At 45.7% G+C, this 23,300-nt stretch overlaps 1 protein-coding gene across 1 annotated transcript in view; it reads left to right on the top strand.

Moving 5' to 3' along the window:
• LOC112823510 (uncharacterized) overlaps positions 1-19,992 on the top strand; it is a 47,281-nt gene extending 27,289 nt beyond the window's left edge. Inside the window, exons 7-8 of the mRNA XM_025871384.2 lie at positions 5,060-5,264; positions 17,830-19,992. Of these exons, the coding sequence (XP_025727169.2) occupies positions 5,060-5,264; positions 17,830-19,676 (2,052 nt within the window). The 3' untranslated portion in view covers positions 19,677-19,992. The remainder of the gene's footprint in view (positions 1-5,059; positions 5,265-17,829) is intronic.
• The last annotated feature ends 3,308 nt before the right edge of the window (positions 19,993-23,300 follow it).

The raw sequence follows: 23,300 nt of genomic DNA, 5'->3' as shown, positions 1-23,300 counted from the left end.
TGATATATTAAGTTGCCTAATCCAAAAGCAAGAGATATCTCTCCATTTACTAAGATCATCTTCTGCGTCCTTTACTAGAGTTTCAGAGTGCTCCACAGAGGTCTTGAGTGCTCTTTATTAATTACCCAGCATTTTGTAGTTTTTGTTGCTATCATGGAGTACATTTCATTTTTTGTTACATTATCTTGTTGGTTATTGCTTGTGCAGAGAAATGTATTTTTTTTCCTGACTTCTGAATATACACCCTTTTGTCTTCTTTAATAATGAAAAAGTATTTAAGGCAATATATTTATACTGTTGATGCAATATTAACAAAACTTATAGAGTCTCTTAAAGAGAGTTTATTTGAGCCCAAGTTAGTACAGCTTCCCCCATACAGAATATCCATAAAGAAGAGAATGCTCTGTCCCACATCCGGTGGAAACTACTTAAAGCAACAACAGAAACAACAAAGAAGAGAGTGGGGGAGGGGGAGGAACATTGGTTGCAGGGTTATATACTTTTTTTTACGTAAGAAGTTACTAATCACTAGAAGACATTTCAGAGAGTTACAGCGGTTTTCTTGAGTTTTGAGTACATGCAGAGCTGTAGGACCTTAATCTCACGGGAACCAGGGAGGTTTTTGTTTTTGTTTTACTCTTCTCTTTATGTATGGAATGCTCCCTTTTAGGTTATTTATAAATGAAGCAGGTGTTACAGGGTTGCAGAGTTCTTGTCTCAAGGAGTTGAAGAATGAATCTTGCACAAAAGGGTGAAGTCATAGCTTTTTAGTGAAGGTGAGAACAGAAAGAAAGCTCTCTAGAGAGGTCCCCAACGGGTTGCCACTGAGGGCTTTTATGGTCTTTTATAGAAAACTGACCAAGGAACTTGAATCTTCTTGATGTCACCACTGATAGCACCATGATTACTTCTCCTTTGAGTATCTCCTCTCTGGTGTTTAAGACAAACCAGATGGTCTAGTTACGTTCCCTTACCTCTGGTTTCTTTATGCCTCAGCATTTCTAGAATTTTTGGTAAGCCTGATCACATAGCCCCCTACCTATCTCTCCCTACCTAGCCCCGCCTGTCCCTTACTGACAGATATGTAGTGTGCTCCGAGTAGAAACTGAACCCATGCTTTTACGTTTTGATGACTCTGATAAATGTTACAGTATAGCTTCCCCGAGAGCCCATGCAGGGCCCACAAACATTAGAAGTTGAAATTTTCCTTTATTTTATGAATACATTATATATTTTTCTCTGAAAAACATTCAGTGAATTTTATATATTTTACTTTATACTGGGTTCCATAGGTGTGAGAATGCTTTCGATTGCTTTATAAATAGTCTGTAATTTTCCACCTACTATCATGTTGATTAAAAGGTTATGTAGACAGTGTTTCGTAAATTCCAATACTTAAGGGGTTTTTGTCAACTTTTTATTATATATTTCTAATTTGGATAATCTTCCTGTCAAATGCATCTTAAAACATTCGCATTCCTTATATCTAAGTGTATAATCAGTTTCGGTAAATGTTCCATGAGCAATCCCACGAAATGTGTATTTCCTATTTAAGGAATTTGAGTTTTTCCATCCGTCTGCCGAATCATTTACTGATGGAGGGATTCAGTTCTCCCACGTGAGCCCTCACGTTTCCATCAAGCTGCAGTCCGTTCCGATTCCAGGAACGGTGTACACAAGTCCCACTACAGCGGCATTTCTCGTTTTCCTGCATTTCTAACCCCGGCCTTTTCACATCTAGTCACCAGCGCGCTGCGGCCTCGCTTAGGTCCGCGGAGCTCCGGCTCCGCGCCCCCAGGAGCGGGGAACCCCAAGTCGCCGGGCCTCCGCCGCCTAGAGCGGCGACGCTGGCCCGGAAGTCGGGGGAGGGTCGGGGGAGGGATTTCCGGGGCCCGTCTCTGGGCAGCGCCGCGGTAGTCCTGCGGCGTCGCGCGGCGGCCGGAGCGACCCCCGGGAGGGAAGGAGAACGCGCCGGTGAAGCCTCGGCGTTGTGGAGCGCGCTCCCGCGTGACTCCGAAGACCCCGCGGTGGGTGCCGGCCTCCAGGGGTCTAGGCAGGGCGTCGTGCTCAGAGGCGCTGGGGCTGCTCGGCCTGGGCGGGGTTGGGGGCCTCGGAGGGCGCCTCCGGGAGCGGGCGCAGGGGCATCACCCGGAGAGCGCCCGGGACGGCGGATCCTGACTCGCCCTGGAGCCTGGCCGCGGGACCGCGTGGCGACGGGGCAGGTGTGCGGTGAGTGGTGTCTGGCGCGTGGGGGTCGGCGTGGAGGAGGGGCCTCAGGACTTGGGTGCGAACCTCAGAGCTGTACTGAGCTGTGTGAGGAGTGAGGTGGTCGTTCCGCGCCAGGTGTCCTGCCTGGACGCCCCGGCTGGTGCAGCCACCCTCCAGGTGGCGAAGAGGCTCTGGGGACAGGGAGGAGTTTATTCTCCCCCGTGTGAGCGGAGCTGAGGGGTGAGCCATGCCCACCCCGTGGATGCCTGCAGGGGGCTGGTGTCTCTGCTTAGAGCCATGCCCACCCCGTGGATGCCTGCAGGGGGCTGGTGTCTCTGCTTAGCACCCTGTTGAGCTCTTAGCCAAGAGAATCTGCTTCCAGGCTCGTTGGCAGAATCGAATTCCTTGAGGTTATTGTACTGAAGTGTGTTTCTTTGCTGACTGTCCTTAGTTCCCGAGGCCCCAGTCCTTGCTCAGGGACCTTGCACCCCAGAGCCAGCAAGGGTTCACGTAATTGGATTGGGTCCACCAAGGTAATCCCCTCTGCACGGCCTCCTTTGCTGTGTAGTATACCATATCCACGGGTTCCAGGGTTCGGGATGTGCACATGGGTGCTGAGGGGCATTCTATTTATCACAGATTCGGTCTGTGTCCTCCAGGGCAAGATCCCACATACACTGAGGTGAGAAAAACAAGATGTAAAACGAGCATAGAATATTCTGGAAGGGCACATTAGCAACTGGGAAGGGGAGCAGAGTAGCTGGCTGGCTGGGAGTGTTTCACCGTAAGTCCTTTTTTGCCTTTGAATTTTGAGCCATGTGACGGTGCCCCCATTCAGTGACAGTGATAATTAAAGAATTTTAAAATAAAGTGAATGAATATTGCAAATGACTGTCCCTTTGGGAGAGGGAAAGTGACGGACATCCCCCCCCCCATGGAAGCAACATGTGCTTTGTTCTGCTGACAGACACCTTAAGTCAGTGCTCTCCCTGCTTTGAATCTTCTTTGCACCGTTCCTCTGAGCATCCGTGTCAGGTTAGTTCTGTCTGTCCTAATATAGAAACGTGGCCGGTGCCTCACTGTCAGGCAGCCATGGCCTCTGATAGTCTGTACCCCAGTGACCCTGTCTCTGAGCTCTCTCCACACCTTTGCCCCTTGTTCTACCTTTCTAACCAGGCATTGCCTAAGCCCCCTTCCCTGGGCCTGGTTTAAATGCCTGCCTGCCCCAGGGCTCTGCTCCTTTCTTGCTGCCTCTGTTTCGTGCTGGTCTCAGCCTGTCAAAAACCAATGATTTGGTTGGACCAACCCATGTGGTTCTTACTGTGATTGCAAATTGCCCTTCAGCAACAAGGAAATTTTCAAAAAATAAAGATTTATTACTTACAGGCCCTGCAAATTAGCACACCTGGGGCCACACAGTGAGGTTTCCAGTAAGGAGAGAGAGGTGCACTGGCCTGGATTTCTGCTTTTATTGAGGTCGAGGGTAGAGACCTAGGGTTTCATGGGCTCACTCTTTATTGGTGAATTTAAAACATAAGAGTGGAGGGGAGGGGTGCCTGGCAGTTGGTTAAGTATCTGACTTCAGACCCAGGTCATGATCTCGGGGTCCTGGAATTGAGCCCTGAGTCAGGCTCCCCGCTCATCAGAGAGTCTGCTTCTCCCTCTCCCTCTGCCCCTCCGCCACACTGGTTCACGTGCGTGTTCTCTCTCTCAAATGAACAAATAAAATCTTCTTAATAAAATAAAACATAAGAGTGGGAATTTAAAGCACAGGAAGAGAAAAATAACAAGTGGTCCAAATGGCCAGTAATCAGAATCAAACAAGATTTCCAAAACAAAGGAGGCTGTCAGGGGAGGTGGCCTGGCTCTTTATCTAGTCCAGTGGCTGGCATTTATTCCATCTTTGAAATGGATGCCTGTTTGCAGTGGATGCTTCAGCATCAAAGCTTAATTCAGGCACTTGCTTTACAAAAAAAACAAAACAACTGTCAGGGCTTATACTACATACTACCCAGTAGGCAGGCAGTGTCCACTGTGTGCTTCTGTCAGTAGTGCAGTGTGAATAAGGGGCCAAAGGGAATTGCCACAGTGTGGGTGGGCCACTGAGCAGGGCATGGTGCATTTGCAGAGACAGGGTAGTAGGGGTAGTAGGTGGGGTGGGGGAATCACTAATTTGGTCCTTATGGGGAACCCATCATGTATCAGTGGGAGTATTGTATCTCCTCGGAAGGAGCATTTAGAGCTGGAAATGACCCCAAGCTTGGGAATCTTCACAGGATAAGGGTGTTGATGCCTTCTTTAACCAAGGAAGTTGGTGTAGGTTCAAAAGTGAACCCTGAGGTACCAACATGAAGAGGGAGATAAGGAGCCTAGGAGGGAGCCCCTGGTGCAGTGGGGAGATGGCTCAGGATGGTGGAGACCTCAGTGTGGATGCTGCTGGGGGAGGGGAGGGGAGGACCCACAACTCAGACACCATGATGACCATGTGCACCTCTGAGGCACAGGCTGCCCCTAGCTGCCCAACTGCCGGAGTTGCTACTCCACTGTGAATGGATCTGATGTTCCACCTTCAGGACATTGTGTCAGGAATGAGGGGTGGGCCCACCATGGGTGCAGGCTCTGTGGGGCTGTTCTCCTATCATGGCAGCCCTGGGCCCTTCTAGGGGTGCCCATGGGATACCGTGTGCTCACCTTGCCCTGAGGTCAGCATCTTACCCCTTCCCTGAGACCTAGCACCAGGTCTACATCAGGTCTCAGGCTGTAGGGATGGAAGAGACCCCTGCCTGGTGGGAGTATGGATCTCTGGAGCTAGCTCCTCTGTACACTCACCTGTATCCTTGCTGGTCTCCAGGTCCCAGCCATGCCCAGCCTCAGAGCTCGCTCTGAAGAGGCAGAAATGGAGCCCTCAGTTCCTGGACCATCCCCTTGGATCCCTGCAGCCCAGGCCTGTGTGAATGATGCTTCTGTTGTGACCCACGCTGGATCTGCACTCCATGATCCCCACTGCTGTGGCTACACTGAGCCAGGAACCACCCCCTCTCACCTTCAGCAGCCAGGTACTAGGAGCAAGTTCCCCACTGGTTGCCCTCATTCTGGAGGGACTTTGTGCATGTCACCCTGTGCTTACCCCCAGGAGGCATCCATGTCATCATTAGGGATGGGGTGCCCCATGGACTTGAGGACCAAGGCTAGAGATCAGAGAGGAATTTGGCCTGGCCCCAGGGTGTCTGGGTGCCTGAGCAGGACACTGTGTTTCCCCACCTGACATAGAGGGGTGTGATATGATGGCTGCTAGCTGAGCCCTGCATCCCAACTACCAGGCTGGTGTTAGTCCCCTGCATTTAGGGTACAGCCTTAATTCAGGCCGTGATCTACTCCCTTCTGTCTGCATTCACACTGCCTAGCCATTCCCATCCACTTCGGAACTCTACTAGAGAGTCCTTTCCTGAAGAGCCCTCAACTAGCTTGCCTTTTCTGTGGACCCCTCAGCAGTGATTAGGATGGTTACTCAGTGTTAGTTTTCCTTACTGCGATTTGATGGTGGCTGTTTTACAAGAGGACACTCTTGGGCAGAGTACCCTAGTCAGACTTTGTGGCCAGAGAAGTTTGGGCTAATGGCAGTGTTTGTTCGGATACCTCACGAACTTCCCAGGTATAACTTAAACTGGCCTCTGTACATGGAGGGGAGAGCCTGAAGAACAAGGCCTGCCACCCAGGTTGGTAGGTGACAGTTTAATAATCAAGGGAACTTATTTAAGAGGCTTGTCTTGGGTGGCTGCAATACGAGTAGACCCTAGTGTCCACCCGCCAAATCTTAAAAGTTGATATAGTGGCCCTAACTGGATTTAGTTACATACACTGTCTCGATGGTCACAGCAGCACATCACTGTCTCAGCGCTGTGTCCTTGGGGCAGCTTCTGGGAGCAGGGAAGGCAAGCAGAATGTACGTTCAAGGACAGGGAAAAGGATGGGGAGCCTCCAGTCACCTGGATCCAGCTCACGAACCAGCCAGCGGTCACATCCTCTTGATGACCTCCCCCAACAGGCAGAGGTAGTACAAGGCCATCCTGGGTATGTTGGAGCAGGAGAGTGTTAGGAGATAGAGACGTGATGAGGTCCCAAGAAGTCGCCCTGAGAGACAGGCCTGCTGACTACCCCCAGGCAGAGGCCGAATGTGAACCAAATGGTTAATGGTATGCTGGGCAGAGAATGGTGTGGGAGGACAGGCTCTATTCCGTTAAAAAGAAAGGAAAGAAAAAACTAGATTAATGGTAATGTTTAAAAAGCCACTGTGGAACAAAATGGTGGAGTACATAGTTCCAAATACCCAGTCCTCCCCACCCCCCTCAAAAAAAAAAAAGCAAGCAGAAAGTGCCAGGACCAACTTTGTCAAGAATCTAAATCTAGAAAACAGGTTTACAACAACCAGGTAAATGCTAAATCAAGAAAAAGGCCACTTAAAAATGGTAGGAAAGCTTTGTGGTGTTTTTACTTGCTCTTGCCCCCAAACACTCCCCCTGGCTCAGTGGCAGTTTTAAAGTGAGCGGCTTGTGTTCCCAGTGTGGGATCGTGGTCCCTAATTCCAAAGGGAGCAGAGAATATATTACTCAAAACTTATTGTTTGTCCTAACCTGTGTGGGACTGGATAAAGGACTGATGCAAAATGTTTGTCTCTGTTTTGCCATACTCAGAACTTAGGGCACAAAAGCCCTGGGTTCAGAAACATTGTAGGGGAGCTAAAACCCCACAGCCACCTGGGACAGCAGTTAACAGAACAGTCAGCCACCTAAAGCCTAGGAGGGAAAGCTGGGGAAACGAGGGCATTCAAAAGCACCTTGTATATCGGAGAGTTCAGAAACCGCATACATGCCCAGGACAGGGTGTATGCTCAGAAAAGACCTCTGAAGATCACAGCTTCACCTCTGGCTCATATCTAAGGCAATAAAAGCCAGAAGCTAAGATAGTTATATGTAGTGTTAAAGTAGCACCCTAGCACAAAGGCTGGGAGAGGTGTATTACTTTTCATTTACTGTTAGTGTTCAAGGAAATCTCTGTCAAAACACTAGCTGAACACAAGCTAAAGAAAGAGACCTCAGTGACCACGCATGACAGACTAGTTTTAGTTTGCAAAACTTATTCAGAAAGTCACTAAATGAACAATTGACTGTAACCTTCAACAATCAATAACAGCAAAGCCTGGAGGAGGGAGAGACTGATTTACAGAGTTACCATGATAAATATTCAAATGTCCAGTTTTTAACAAAAAAAATAACCAAGAATACAAAGAAAAAGGAAAATAAGGCCGGCCCATTCAAAGGGAAAAAATTATTTGGCAGAAAGTGTCCCTGAAAAAGCACAGATGGTTGACAGACTGTAAACCAACTGTCTTAAATGTGCTTAAAGAGCTAAAAGAAACCAGGAAAACAATGTACAAACAAAATGAGAATATCAAGAGATTTTAAATTTATACAATTAAAAGTATACAATTTATATAATTATAGAAAGGAACTAGAACAGGGGCGCCTGGGTGACTCAGTTGGTTAAGCGTCTGCCTTCAGCTCAGGCCATGATCTTGGAGTCCTGGAATCGAGCCCCGCATCAGGCTCTCTGCTCAGTGGGGAGTCTGCTTCTCCCTCCCCCCGACTTGTGTGCTCTCTCTCTCTCTCTCTCTCAAATAAATAAATCTTTTTTTTTAAGAACTAGAACAGAAATTCTAGAGTTGAAAGTTACAATAACTGAAATGAATTCACTAGAGGGATTCAACAGCAGATTTGAGCAGGCGTATTTGAAGATAGGACAATTGAAATTATTCAGTCTGAGAAGCAGGAAGAATAAAGGTTAAAGAAAAGTGAAGAGGGTTTAACAGACCTGTAGGATAGCATCGCTCAAACCAACATACACATTATAGAAGAGAAAGAGAAAGGGGCAAAAAGAATATTTGAAGAAACAATGGCCTAAACATCTCAAATTTGATGAAAGACATGAATCTATACATTCAGCAAGCTCAACAAACTCCGACTAGGATAAATTCAAAGAGATTCACATCAAGACTCATTATAGTCAAACTGTCAAAGGCAGAATCTTGAAAACAAAAGAGGCAGCCCATCTCATATAAGGGATCCTGAATTACATTAGCAGCCACTTTCTAATCAGAACCCATGGAGGTCAGAAGGCAGTGGGATGACATTTAAAGTGCTGAGAGAGAAAAAACTGTCAACCAAGAATTCCATATGTGGCAAAATGACCCTTCAAAATGATATTCCCAGATATTTCCAGATAAATAAAAGCTGAGGACTTTTTTTAAGATTTTATTTATTTATTTGGGAGAGAGAGCGTGCACGTGCACAAGCAGGGGTGAGGACAGGGAGAAAAGCAGACTCCCCTCTGAGCAGGGAGCCCAACTTGGGGCTCAGTCCCAGAACCCTGAGATCATGACCTCAGCCAAAGGCAAACGCTTAACTGACTAAGCCACCCAGGCGCCCCTGAGGATATTTATTACCAATAGACCTACCTTATTACAAATGCTAAAGGGAGTCCTACAGGTTAAGATGAAAGGACACTAAGTAGGGACTGAAAGCCATATAAACGAATGAAAATCTCTAGTAAAGGTAACTACGTTGGTAACTATAAAAGCTAATATTAATGTGTTTTTGGTTTATTACTCCACTTTTTATTTCCTAAATGATTTAAAAGACAAATTAATAAAAATAATTATAAGTCTATATTAAACATAACATGCGAAGATACATTTGTGACAACATGACAGTGGGGAGCAGAGGTGTATAAGAGTAGGGTTTTTGGGGGCGCCTGGGTGGCTCAGTTGGTTAAGCGACTGCCTTCGGCCCAGGTCATGATCCAGGAGTCCCTGGATCGAGTCCCGCACTGGGCTCCCTGCTCAGTGGAGAGTCTGCTTCTCCCTCTGACCCTCCCCCCTCTCATGTGCTCACTCTCTCATTCTCTCTGTCTCAAATAAATAAATCTTAAAAAAAAAAAAAGTAGGGTTTTTGTATGCTGTTGTGGCTAAGTTGTTATCATTTCAAACTTGATGGTTTTATTCTGGGGTTCTAATGTACATCATGGCGACTACAGTTATACTGTATTATATATTTGAAAATGGCTAAGAAAGTAGACCTTACAAATTCTTAACACACAAAAAAGGAGGTACCTGGCTGATTGAGTTGGTAGAGCATACCGCTCTTGATCTTGGGTCATGGGTTTGAGCTCCATGTTGGGTGTAGAGATTACTTAAAAAAAATAATAATAATAACTATATAAGGTGATGGATGTGTTAACTAACCTTACGATGGTAATCATTTCACAGTGTACATGTGTCGGTGTACAAATCATTACATTGTACACCTTAAACTTACACGATGATGTATGTCAGTTATATTTCAGTAAAGCTTAGGGAATAAAAACTAAAATAGCTGTGATGGGGGGACAAACTACATTGTTTTAGGGTGTTAGGATGTTAATTGTAATTCCCATTATGCCATTAAAAAAAAAATCTTTAAAGTATCCATAAAAGGAAAAAGAAGAAAATTAAGATGGTAAACTACAAAAAATAACACAAAAGAAGACAGTAATAGAGGAGATGAGGGACATAAAGAGGTAAAAGATAACAAAAACTAATAGCAAAATGAAGTAAATCCTTCCTTATCAATAATTAATTATAAATGGTTTAAACCCTCCAAAGGCAGATATTAGCACAGTGGATGAAAAAGCGTGATCCAACTACATACTGTCTACAAGAGGCTTACTTTAGATCCAAAGACACAAATAAGTGTAAAGTAAAAGGTGAAAAAAGATACTACATGCAAATAAATAGTAACCAAAAGAGCTGGGGTGACTATACTATAACACCAGAAAAAATAAACTAGGTAAAAGACTGTAACAGGAGAAAAGAAGTACATTATGTGTGAGTAAAAGAATCAATTCAACAAGAGGATATAAGTTACAAAAGAGAACCCCAAAATATATGAAACACATATACATTTGAAGGGAGAAATAGTTGTATAATAATAGTTGGAGACTTCAGTACCTCACTTCCAAAAATGGATAGAACATCAGACAGAAGATCAGTAATGAAATAGGGAACTTGAACAACACTATAAATCAATTAGACCTAATAGACATGTACATACATACACTGCACCCAAAGGAGCACATATTCTTCTCAAGTGTATGTGGACATTCTCCAACATAGACCTTATGTTAGGCCACAAAACAAATCTCAATAATAAAAACAGTTGAAATCATGTAATGTATCATCTCTACTCAATAACGGCAGGAAAATTGAAAAATTTACAAATATGTATAAATAAAACAACATACTCCTAACCCATGGGTCAAGAAAAAGAATCGCAAGGGAAATTAAAAAAACCTGCAGACAAATGAAAACAAACAAAAACTTACGATATGCAAGGAGAGCAGTGCCAGAAGGTAAATTTATAGCAGTAAGTAAATACATTAAAAAGGAAGAAAGATCGGGGCACCTAGGTGGCTCAGTCGTTAAGCATCTGCCTTCGGCTTCGGGTCGTGATCCCGGGGTCCTGGGATCGAGCCCCATGTCGGGCTCCCTGCTCGGCGGGAAGCCTGCTTCTCCCTCTCCCCTCTGCCTGCTTGTGTTCCCTCTCTCGCTGTGTCTCTCTCTATCAAATAAATAAATAAAAAATCTTAAAAAAAAAGAAGAAAGATCTTAAATCAGTAACCTAACTTTACGTCTTAAGGAACTGTGAAAATAAGAATGAACTGAACCGAAGGCTAACAGAAGGAAGGAAATAATAAACATTACAGGAGAGATAAATAAAATAGAAAGTAGAAAACGGGCGCCAGGGTGGCTCAGTTGGTTGAGCGGCTGCCTTTGGCTCAGGTCATGATCCCAGGGTCCTGGGATTGAGCTCTGCATCCGGCTCCCTGCTCGGTGGGAGGCCTGCTTCTCCCTCTCCCTCTGCCGTTCCCACTGCTTGTGTTTTCCTGCCCTCTCTCTGTCAAATAAATAAATAAAATCTTAAAAAAAATAGAAAACATTAGAGAATCAAAATCAAAAGTTAGTTTGTTGAAAAGATTAAAATTAACAAACCTTTGAAGACACAAATAACAAAAATCAGAAATGGACATTACTACCTATCTTACAAAAGTAAACAGGAGTATAAGAGAAGACTGTTAACAGTTGTGCACTGACAAATTAGATAATCTAGATGAAAGAGAGAAATTCCTAAAGACAAAAAAATTACCTAAGTGACTCAAGAATAAAGTATTATACCCCATGGATATAACCCAGGAATACAAAGGTAGTTCAACATAACAAAACCAATCAATGTCATTTACCACAGTAAGAGAATGAAGGAGAAAAACCATAACCATCTCAACTGATGCAGAAAAAGTATTTGACAAAATCAAACACCCTTTGTGATTAAAAGAAAGAAAGAAGGGGTGCCTGGGTGGCTCAGTTGGTTAAGCGACTGCCTTCGGCTCAGGTCATGATCCGGGGTCCTGGGATCGAGCCCCGCATCAGGCTCCCTGCTCGGCTGGAAGCCTGCTTCTCCCTCTCCCACTCCCCCTGCTTGTGTTCCCTCTCACGCTCTCTCTCTCTCTCTCTCTCTCTCTCTCTCTGTCAATTAAATAAATAAAATCTTTAAAAAAGAAAAGAAAAACACTGGGAAAACTCAATATAAGGGAACCTCCTTAACATGATAAAGGGCATTCATGAAGAACCCACAGCTAGCATTATACACAATAGTGAAAGATTAAAATCTTTTCCCCTAGTGATCAGGAAAGTATGCCTGTCTTACCACTGCTATTCGACATTGTACTGGAAGTTCTAACCCAGAGCAATCAGGAAAGAAAAAGAAATAAGACATTCAGATTGAGAAGGAAGATGGAAAACTATCTCTGTCTGCAGAAGACATGATCCTATATATAGAATATCCCACAGAATCCATTAAAAAGCTGTAAGAGCTAATGAATGAATTCAGCCAAGTTTCAGGGTATGAGTCAACACACAAAATCAATTGTTTCTATATACCAGAAATGACCAATCTGAAAAGGAAATTAAGAAAACTTCATTTAAGAGGCATCAAAAGAAAAAATAGGGGCACCTGGGTGGCTCAGTCGGTTAGGCATCTGCCTTCGGCTCAGGTCATGATCTCAGGGTCCTGGGATCAAGCCCTAAGGCTTCCTTGTCAGCGGGTAGTCTGCTTCTCCCTTTCCTTCTGCCCCTACCCCTTCTCCCCTCTCGTTCTCTCTCAAATTAAGTAAAAGCTTTAAAAAAAGAAAAAAGAACCTACAAATAAATTTAACCGAGGAAGTGAAAGACTTGTTTGCTGAGAATTACAAAGCCTTGACAAAAGAAATTAACAAATAAATAATTGGAAAGACATCAAGTCCATAGATTGAACTTAATTGTGTTACAATGCCTGTGCTATCAAGAGCAATCTACAAACTCAATACAAACCATATCAAAATTACAACAGCTTTTTTTGCAGAAATTGTGAAGTTGAGCCCTCAGATTCATATAGAATTACAAAAGGCCCCAAACAGTCAAAACAAGCTTGACAAGGAAAAACAGAGAACTCATACTCACCAGTTTCAAAAATTACTACAAAGCTTTAATAATCAAAACAATTTGGTACTGACATAAAGCTATACATACAGATCAATGGAATAGAATTGAGAGTCTAGCAGTAAACCAAGACATCTGTGACAAATTGATTTGCAATATGGATGTCAAGACTGTTCAGTGAGAAAAGATAATTCTTCAACAAATAATGCTGGGACAAGTGGATATCCACATGCAGAAGAATAAACTGGGACCCCTACTTCACACCATATACAGAAACTAATTCAAAATGGCCCAACAACCTAAGTAAAGAACTAAAATCATAAAACTCTTACAAGAAAACAGGTATAAATTTTCATAACCTTGGGTTTGGCAGTGGATTCTTAGATATGACACCAAAAGCATGAGCAATAGAGAAAAAGATAGGTATGTTGGACTTTATCACAATTAAAAACTTTTGGGTATCAAAGGACATTGTCAAGAAAGTTAAAAGACACTCTATAGAATGGGAGAAAATCTTTGCAAATTGTATTTCTGATAAGAGTCTAGTATTTAGGGCACCTGGGTGGCTCAGTTGGTTAAGCGACTGCCTTCGGCTCAGGTCATGATCCTGGAGTCCCGGGATTGAGTCTTGCATTGGGCTCCCCGCTCAGCAGGGAGTCTGCTTCTCCCTCTGACCCTCTTCCTTCTCGTGCTCTGTATCTCTCATTCTCTCTCTCTCAAATAAATAAAATAAAAAATCTTAAAAAAAAGTCTAGTATTTAGAATATATAAAGAACTCAAACTTAACAAGACAACCCAATTTTATGATGGGCAAAGGACTGGAATAAATGCTTTTCAAAAGAAAATATGCAAATTTTCATGGCCAACAAGCACATGAAAAGATGCTTAAATTCATTAGTCATTTGAGAAATGCAAATCAAAACCACAATGAGATAACCACTTCACACCCACTAGAGTGGTTGTAATACTTAAATATGTAACAAGTGTTTTCAAGGCTGTAGAGAAATTGAAACGCTCATACATTGCTGGTGGGAATGGAATGTGGTACAGCCACTATGGAATAAAATTTGGCAGTTCTTCAAGCGTTCAAACATAGCATTGCCATAGGACCCAGCAATGCTAGATAAATATGCAAAGAGTTAAAAACAGGTACTCAAACATGTACACGTACATCATGTTCATAGAAGCACTGTCACAATGGCCAAAAGAAAACAGCCTAGATGTCCATCAATGGAAAATACAGTATATCCAAACAGTGGAATATTATTCAGACAAAAAAAAAGGAATGAAGCAGTGATACGTGCCACAATGTGGATGAACTTGGAAAAACATTAAGTGAAAGAATCCACACATAAAAAGTCACATGTGATATGATTCCATTTATATGAGATATCCAATGCTTACAGACAAAATGCAGATTGAGGGTTGCTAAGAGTTGGGGAGCAGAGATAAAACTAATGGTTTAATAAGAGGCTCTACTTTGGAGTGATGAAACTGTTTTGGAACTAGATAGAGATGATGATTGCACAACATTGTAAATGTGCACAACAGGCACAACTAAATGCCACTTAAATGTTCATTTTAAACAATTTTATTTTTGTAAATTTCACCTCAATAAATTCAGTAAATGAAAAGCTGCTCAGGAGATAGACTAGTGGAGCCCCCACCTGAGTATGTGGCTTTGACTTGGGTACTTACCTAAGCTGTTTTCCACAAACCTGGAAGCCACTAATCATAAAGGTCTTTAATGAGTGCTTTCTCTCAGGAAATACTAATAGGTTTGTTGTGTTCTAGAAGGGCTTAGAATCCTCACTCTTTTCTCCAGGGGGGATCAGTCATGGGGACAGCAAGGACAGTGCAGGCAACTCTGTTTGTTTTCAGATCTTTTTCTTTGCCCTTAAACCCAACTTTTTCTGTTTTTAAGATTTTATTTTTAAGTAATCTCTACACCCAGCATGGGGCTTGAACCTACAACCCTGAGCCAGCCAGGTGTGCCTCCCCTTAAACCCAACTTTTATTGTGTGTGTGCGTCATAAGGGAAACCACATTTCCAACTTTACATTTCCTTTCAAAAGGGAAACTTTAATCATCGTTTCCAATAGTTCTTAAGTTGCAGAGAAGGATTACATCAGATTTAATAAATCCGAAGTGACCTCACCACCCTCAGGACTCCGTTTTCTCCCCTGTCTCAATAAAGGGTTCCAGGCCAACAGTGGCTTGGGGCTGAAAACTAATTATTGCCACCATCTCCTGAGCCATGCTAGTGACCTTATCTTAGGGTCAACAGACTGTGGCCCACAGGCCAGATCCAGCTAGCCAGGGATTTGTTGGGGTTTTTTGGTTTTTTTTTTTTTTAAGATTTTATTTATTTATTTATTTATTAGAGAGCGAGCGAGAGAGAAACAGCACGAGAGGGGAGAGGGTCGGAGGGATGTGGGACTCGATCCCAGGACCTCGGGATCATGACCTGAGCCAAAGGCAGTCGCTTAACCAGCTGAGCCACCCAGGCGCCCCTTGTTGGGGGTTTTTGTTGGTTTTTGTTTTAATGGCCTGCAAGCAAAGAATGGTTTTGAGGTTTTTCCAGGGTTGTAACACAGCAGACTATATGACCAAGACCATACAGCCACAAAACCTAAAAAGGGTACCCTGTGACCATTTATGGGAAAGCTCCATTGACTCCTGTGTGTCATCCCCTTCTGGTCCCTACTTCGTATGCAGCCAGAGGAGGGTGGGAGGCTCCCTGGGTCAGTTGCTGGGGGCAGTGCGGGGCATAGTGAGCTTTGGGGCAACCTGTGCAGACTCTTGTTTCCCATAGCAGCCTCCCTGTCCCTGCAGTCCTCAGTGAGCCCTCCCCCCATTACTCCTAGGTGCCCAGCCTCATGTGGACATTTCCTAGACACCCTCAGGTCTAGGGCTCCTGACCTGGGGAGCTCTGAGGCTCACAGAAGAACATGGTCAGCCCATGTGCAGCATGTGATGATAGGTCTGCCTGAGGGTCAGCAGAAGGGTAAAGCATGGCACCCATGTGTTGTGCCAGCCACATGGCTGAGTTCCATAGGAGAGTCTGGCGCAAACTTCATGCAAGGGGCAAGGAGTGTGCAGGGGCTTCCACATGTGTGGGCATGGCAGGCAGACAGGCTGAGTGTGTGGCCAGGCCAGGTCTGCATTGAGATCACTCTGGTGGCTCCAGAGGGAACAGAAGTGTCCAGATGAGGCAGGGACACAGAGTGCTGTTTTGTTAAATCCTAGAACTTCCAGATGGGGAGAAGCGGTGTCAGCCTGAACTGAGGGGCAGGTCAGAGGGCAATGAGCCCAAGGTAGCATGGGGAGGTTTGTCCAGCCACCTACTCAGCACCACTGACTGACCAGATGAGGGGTCATGTCAGTCCCAGGATATGGAGCCCTGTCAGGAAGTAATCAGGGCTGTACAGGAGACAGCAAGAAAGGACAATGGTCAGAAAAGTTCTCTCCGGTGAAGTGTGCTTGAGCAGACACCAGGCAGAAGTGAAGGAAGAAGGCACCTGTGTGTTGCAATTGGTTAAACATCTGACTCTTGATTTCGGCTCAGGTTATGATCTTCGGGTCATGAGATCAAGTCCCATGTCTGGCTCCGTGGAGAGTCTGCTTAAGTTTCTCTCTCCCTCTCCCCCTCCTCATGCTCATTTTCACTCTTTCTCTCTAAAATAAATCTTTTTTTTTTAAGATTTTATTTATTTGTTTGACAGAGAGAGACAGTGAGAGAGGGAACACAAGCAGGGACGTGTTGAGGGAGAAGCAGGCTTTCCTTCCAAGCAGGGAGCCTGATGCAGGGCTCGATCCCAGGACTCTGAGATCATAACCTGAGCCGAAGGCAGACGCTTAACGACTGAGCCACCCAGGTGCCCCTAAAATAAATAAATCTTAAAAAAAAAAAAGAAGTGAGGAAGCATGAGGACCATCTGGGAAGAGTGTTCCAAGCAGAGCAGATCCTGAGGTGAGTGTATCCATCCTGCTCAGGGAACAAGAGGAGAGGTGAGGGTGAGCTCAGAAAGGGCCTGGGCGAATGTTGAAGTGCTCTGATGTCACTAGGCTGTCTGGGCAGGAGGGGAAGGTGGTAGGCCAGGTAAGCTACTCAACATCCAGGTGGAAAAAGATGGCAACAGAGTGGTCTGGGTGTTTGAATGAGACAGAGACTTAAGATCTGCGTTCAACTGAGAGATCCAGGGGAGTGACAATTTCCTCGTTCCTTCAGATGTGAAGAGAGAAGAGGGGGAGGTGACAGAGCCCTTCTGATGTGATGAGGAACCCTGTGCACATTTCTGCCTTCAGAATGATAGACACAACAGCTTTAACATTGTACCAGGGCACAAAGTTGTCCAGTTAACACCAGTCAGAATTGCGGGTTTTAGGGGGTAAGGGTTGCTTTGGTAGGACAGGGCACAGTTTCTGAAGCCTCCTCTGTTGAACGGGACAGAATCTGATGTTTTAGGCAATCCCCACTGCAGTTCTCAGCCTGCCATGCAATCAGAAGCACCCTTGCTTCTCTGAAGGGAACAGTCCCCTCTGCACCTGCCAGCAGAAAGCTGACCTCTCCATACTGATGACTCCTGAGGCAGGGCCTGAATGCCATTAGTTGGTACTAAGAAAAATACTGGCCCAAGAAACATTGTGGGAAAGACAGAAGGGTACAATGAATAACAGTATAGCATGAGGTGTATAATGTTTTACTTGTACAGGTGAGAGCATTAAGTACCTGGATTTGAGGCACTCCAGGGTAGAGCCATCAAGACTTGCTGATGACCTGCAGTGGGAGAGGGGAGGAGCAGTTGAGGGGCACCTGGATTTTGACTTGAACCAGTAGGGAGACTGCAGGTGATTTCCTGAGATGTGGGTCAGGGGGGTGAGGGTCAGTCTTGTAGGTTGAGGGCCCTGCTGCCTTGTTCCTTCAGAGCTCTCCCAGCCCCCTCTCTCATCCCCTTGAGAGATTTGGGACTACCGCCCCCAGTGGGTCACACATTCCCAGATGTGTCATCTGTATTTTCCTGTTTCCTTCCAAGTGACTTTGTTTATCATTTCAGATTGGGACACCAGGACTAAGGGCAAGGAATTTCTTCAGAAGAAAGAAGTTTCTGAGGATTTGGAATCACAGGCAGAAATATCAGAAAACTATACCAGTGATTTTTCTCAGGCACCTGAGCTTGGAGAACTCTGTGATGATGTACTGGAGAGAGATTGGGGAACCCCTGACAGTGAGAGACGGGTGCAGTCAATCTACCAGGAGGGGGGCTTTACACCAGTGGCAGTGCTCCTTAGGAGCCCCTTAGAGAAAGAGCTGGGCTGTGATGACTTTGTAAGAAGCATCAGTCTGAGCCCAAACCCAACAGCATCTCAGGGAATTCCTACAGAAGAGAGGCCACATCTGTATGACATGTGTGGCCACAGCTTCCAACACAGTATGGACTTAAGTAGCCACGAGGGGCTTCACGTAGCCGAAAGCCCACTCATATGTAATGATTGTGGGAAAACCTTCAGAGGAAACCCTGATCTTATTCAGCATCAGATAATCCATACTAGACAGAAGTCCTTCATATGCAATGAATGTGGAAAATCCTTCAGCCAGAACTCATTTCTTAAAAATCATCAGAGGTCTCATGTGAGTGAAAAACCCTACCAGTGCAGTGAGTGCAGGAAAACCTTCAGTGTGCACTCAAACCTCATTAGGCATCAGATTAACCACAGCGGAGAGAAGCCTTATGTATGCAATGAATGTGGAAAAGCCTTTAGCCAGAACTCAAGCCTTAAAAAGCACCAGAAGTCTCACATGAGTGAGAAGCCCTATGAATGCAGTGAATGTGGGAAGGCCTTTAGGCGGAGCTCAAACCTCATCCAACATCAAAGAATTCATTCTGGAGAGAAGCCGTATGTGTGCAACGAATGTGGGAAGGCCTTTAGGCGGAGCTCAAATCTCATTAAACACCACAGGATTCACACAGGTGAGAAACCTTTTCAATGTAATGAGTGTGGGAAAGCATTCAGCCAGAGCTCACACCTGAGGAAGCATCAGAGGGTTCACACTGGAGAGAGACCTTACGAGTGTAATGAGTGTGGCAAACCATTCAGCCGGGTCTCCAACCTCATTAAGCATCACAGGGTTCACACTGGAGAGAAACCTTATAAGTGCAGTGACTGTGGGAAGGCCTTCAGTCAGAGTTCAAGCCTCATTCAACATCGGAGAATTCACACTGGAGAAAAGCCTCATGTATGTAATGTGTGTGGAAAAGCCTTTAGTTACAGCTCCGTGCTCAGAAAGCACCAGATAATCCACACGGGAGAGAAACCGTATGAATGTAGCATCTGTGGGAAGGCCTTCAGCCACAGCTCAGCCCTCATTCAGCATCAGGGTGTGCACACGGGTGACAAGCCCTATGAGTGTCGAGAATGTGGAAAAACATTTGGTCGGAGCTCCAACCTTATTCTTCACCAGCGAGTTCACACTGGAGAGAAACCCTACGAATGTACCGAATGTGGAAAAACCTTCAGCCAGAGTTCAACTCTCATTCAGCATCAGAGAATCCATAATGGATTGAAACCCCATGAATGTAACCAGTGTGGTAAAGCCTTCAACCGAAGCTCAAACCTCATTCACCACCAGAAAGTTCACACTGGAGAGAAGCCGTACACGTGTGTCGAATGTGGTAAGGGCTTCAGCCAGAGTTCACACCTTATTCAACATCAGATAATCCACACTGGTGAAAGGCCGTATAAGTGCAGTGAGTGTGGGAAGGCCTTCAGTCAGCGTTCAGTCCTCATCCAGCACCAGAGGATACATACCGGCGTGAAGCCCTATGACTGCTCTGCTTGTGGGAAAGCCTTCAGCCAGCGCTCCAAGTTGGTCAAACACCAGCTGATCCACTCCAGGGAATGAAACAGAGTACAGCTCCATTCCTGACTCCTCTGGCCATGTCCCAGCTTCACCCACCTCCCAGACTTGAAGCCAGGTTCACTTGCTGCCCTCTACCCCCACATCCCACTGTCCACAAAGCCCAGACCCTCCTTCCCCTGCCATCACTCCTGCTTCCTGTGACCTCTTGTTTCTTGTTTGTTTTGCTTGTACATTTTGTTATCAGACTGCCACAATTGTTAGGAGGGAAAAGATGATAGAAGCTGCATATTCATGAATAGATTTTATTACTATAATCAAACAGAACCAAAAAAGTAAACTGACATTTGGTTCGAAATAACCACAGGAATTCTTTTCTTTGGTAATTAGTCATAGAGTGAACTCTTTGTGTATGGTTATAATTAATATTCTGCTTACATAAAATCAGGTCAAGAGCTTTTCAGGTCTGATGGCAGTCATCCTCTCTCAGAAGTGGTGTGTACTCATTACCACCAGTTTATCACCCTTTCTTGTCCCTCCCATGCAGTCACTAGATGCAGGATTCCTTCTGCCTTTCCTTTGTGCCTGAGTCTGAGGTCTTCGGGGCTGCTGCACAATTACACAAGCAGCTGTTTCCCACCCTCTGCCTCTGTGCCTTATGCTCCTGGCTCTTGCCCCACAGAGGCCTGCCCTCTCCATACCCCTCCTGTTCTCCTCACAAGCTCCCAGACTCAGTTTTCTCCCACACCCATTCATCTCCAGACACTCCTGGAGCACCTGTGAGTGCTCCTACTAGGTGGGGACTGGCCCCTCCTCAGTTTCCCAGAGCTGTGCCCTTCTCCATGAGCAGTGGGAGTTGTCCTAGAAGCAACACATCTGCCACCAGAGAGGACCCTCATAGCCAGCCAGCCAGCCCATCTCAACTTGGGGATGTCCTAGGATAGGTGGACGGAGAGGCACCGCCTGTGTTTTTCCAGGAGGAAAGGCATTGATGGGCAGATGTAGTCAGGTTTGCAGTTAGGGTAGGAAGGGAGGGGCTTGGCTTCTGTGCTTTCAAGGAAGTAGAGGCAAAGCCATCAATTGCAAATGAGGGAGAGGTTTGAAGACGGAAGTATGGGAGAGTTGGCTCAAGGGTGCACAGGTCAGGCTTGGGCTACAGAGGGCTGCCTACCCTTCTCTCAGAGGCCATCAGAGTAGCCCATCACTGCTTACCCCCTCCCCTCCACTTCAGCCCCACCTTCCCAAGGAAACACCCTAGACAAGAAGCTGCCACATTTGTAGTTTTGCTGATAGCATTGCTAGGCTGACCCTCCAACTTACTTGTTCATCTTTCCACCACATGGAGACATCCATCTCTTCACTCTCATGCTTTCTCACTGTCAGGCAACCCTCTCTGGCTTCACTTTCCCCCTTTCCCAGCCTAGATTCCATCGTTTTTTCCAGTAAATACTTGTGGGACGCTTACTACATACCATTTGCTGGGGACACAGGAAACCGGACAGAAAAACGCCTGCCCTTGACGACTTTACATTCCAGTGGGTGGAGAAAATGCCCTAACGGTTATGATTGTCATGAGGCAAAAGGAAAGTAGGAAATACAGTCTGGGTGTCTTGAGGGGTTCTGCTTTAAATAGGGGCTGTCAGAGAAGGCCTCACCCAGATGTCATTTGAGTGACAACTTGAAAATGACCAGTGAAGATGGGGGGTAGAGTGTGACAGCAAGAGTAGCTGGTTGGGAAGCCAGAGCTGGGTAATAAATTAGGATTTCGCAGATTATGACCTGCTGGAGGAGGAGGCACGAGCCACCCACACAGGTCACCAGGTAGCTCCCTCTTTGGGAAAGTGAAAACCCTGGGGTCTTTTTCAGTGAAGGCACAGTTTCAGTGCAGTCACACAAAGGAATTAAATTCACGAGATTTACCACACACAGATCCCAGAAGCAAGGGGGCACAATGACCCAGGAGAAGGGCATTCCGCCATCACAGGTCATGAGTGAGCAGGAAATTGAGAGCATGGTAGCACATATTACTCAGGAGGTGCTTAGGGTGGAGGTCACTAACTAAACTCAAGTTGTGATCTCAATGTCCACACACTGGGTGTGTGTAGGGTTATCATACGCTAAAATGCCTGGGCAGTAACTGGGGAAAACAAAAATTTTTCTCATCATGCCAGTACAGAGGTCCTGAGCAGAAACAGGCCTAGAGTGTTAAAGAATCATCACAGGTCAGTATGGCTAGGAGTTGAGTGAGCAGAGGGAGAAGCAGGTAGGGTGGGAGGTAATGGGCCATATCACAAAAGGCCTTATGGCCATGACAAGGACTTGGGCTTTTATGCTGGGTGAAATGGGAGATGCTGGAGGCTTTTGATGACTTACATTTTAAGACGGTCATTGCTGTGTGGAGAGGCTGTAGTGGCAAGCATGTCCTCTGTGTTACTCCCTTCTCAACTCCTTTTGCCCTTCTCCTGGCCTCCACACCGTTGGCAGACCCCCTGGGTCTGAAGCATAGCTGTGAGAGGCCAGAGTTTAGACACAGGAAGGAGGAGTGAGTGTCAAGCTTCACTGGGCCCTTGTCCCTACACAGTGTCTGGGCAGAATTGACCAAATTCAGGGGCCTGCTGTCTGCAGCCTGAGGAATATTAATTTTGGAACATCATGTTTCCAAAGAGAAAGTTTGGAAAGCAAATTGTCAACTACAATTTCTTTTGGCTTTCATGATGTCCTTGGAAATGTTTCTTGGAAAACAATGGCTCAGAAGCCTGGGTGCCCCCTCCTTGATACCAACAGATTTCAAACCATTCAAACCCTCCTGGACAGGAAGTGTGAGGTGTGTGCTGTAGTCTCAACCTCAGCCAGAGCAAATACCCAGGCCAGTGCCCTTCCATTGCCCCTCAAGGCATTTTGACCTGCCCTGGTATCCCTGCCCTGCTGACCTCAGTTATTCAAGTAATAAACCTCATGCCCTTGTGGTGTGTGGCATTGTCAGTCTTGACCTCTGAACCAAATTGGGTGGCGGGGGGCGGAGGCATCCACCCTGAAGGTAATGGTAAGAATTGGAGTTGGCACTGTGAGCAGGATGACTAGACGATGGCACCACGGGGTTCTACCTGTTCATGCAGCCACTGTCTGCAAGCCAGCATGTACTCAGCCATGCCACACGTGCTGCATTGTTGAGTCCAACAGAGCCTTTGTTATAGATGTAGCTGTCCTAAATCACTTGATAATTACTTGGTGTTTAGGGATAGCAGTATGGTATTGGAGCCCTCCTTAAAGTGGCCCTGAGTTGTGTGTCTGATCCCAGACCTATCTATAGTTGAGGCCAAGGCTGCAGCTGCATCTAGCTCAGGGGAGAGACCATACCCTATGTGAGATCTGTGTCCATTAGGTGGCCACTCAGGAGAACATTTGCAAGGAGGCATTAGGTGGCATGCCGAGTGAGGCCCACACTCCAGAGAGCAGATGCTCACTAGAACCCTTGAATACCACCATTACAGCAAAGATCCTGATCCTCCGGGTTCTAGGGAAGAACACCCCCAGCGCAGCCAAGAGATTAATTCAAACCCAAATTAAACCTATAAAGCAACCATTGCTGTTGGAAGGCCTTCCAACTGCTGTTGGAAGCCAAACCTTGGCCCTCTGGCATATTCCACCTGCAGAAGGGGCAGCCTCCCC

This window comes from Callorhinus ursinus, unplaced genomic scaffold (genome assembly GCF_003265705.2).
Source record: "Callorhinus ursinus isolate GAN/ISIS: 27379988/994484 unplaced genomic scaffold, GSC_fseal_2.0 scaffold5, whole genome shotgun sequence".
In the NCBI taxonomy this organism is placed as follows: domain Eukaryota; kingdom Metazoa; phylum Chordata; class Mammalia; order Carnivora; family Otariidae; genus Callorhinus; species Callorhinus ursinus.
This window is presented reverse-complemented; position numbering and strand designations above follow the sequence as displayed.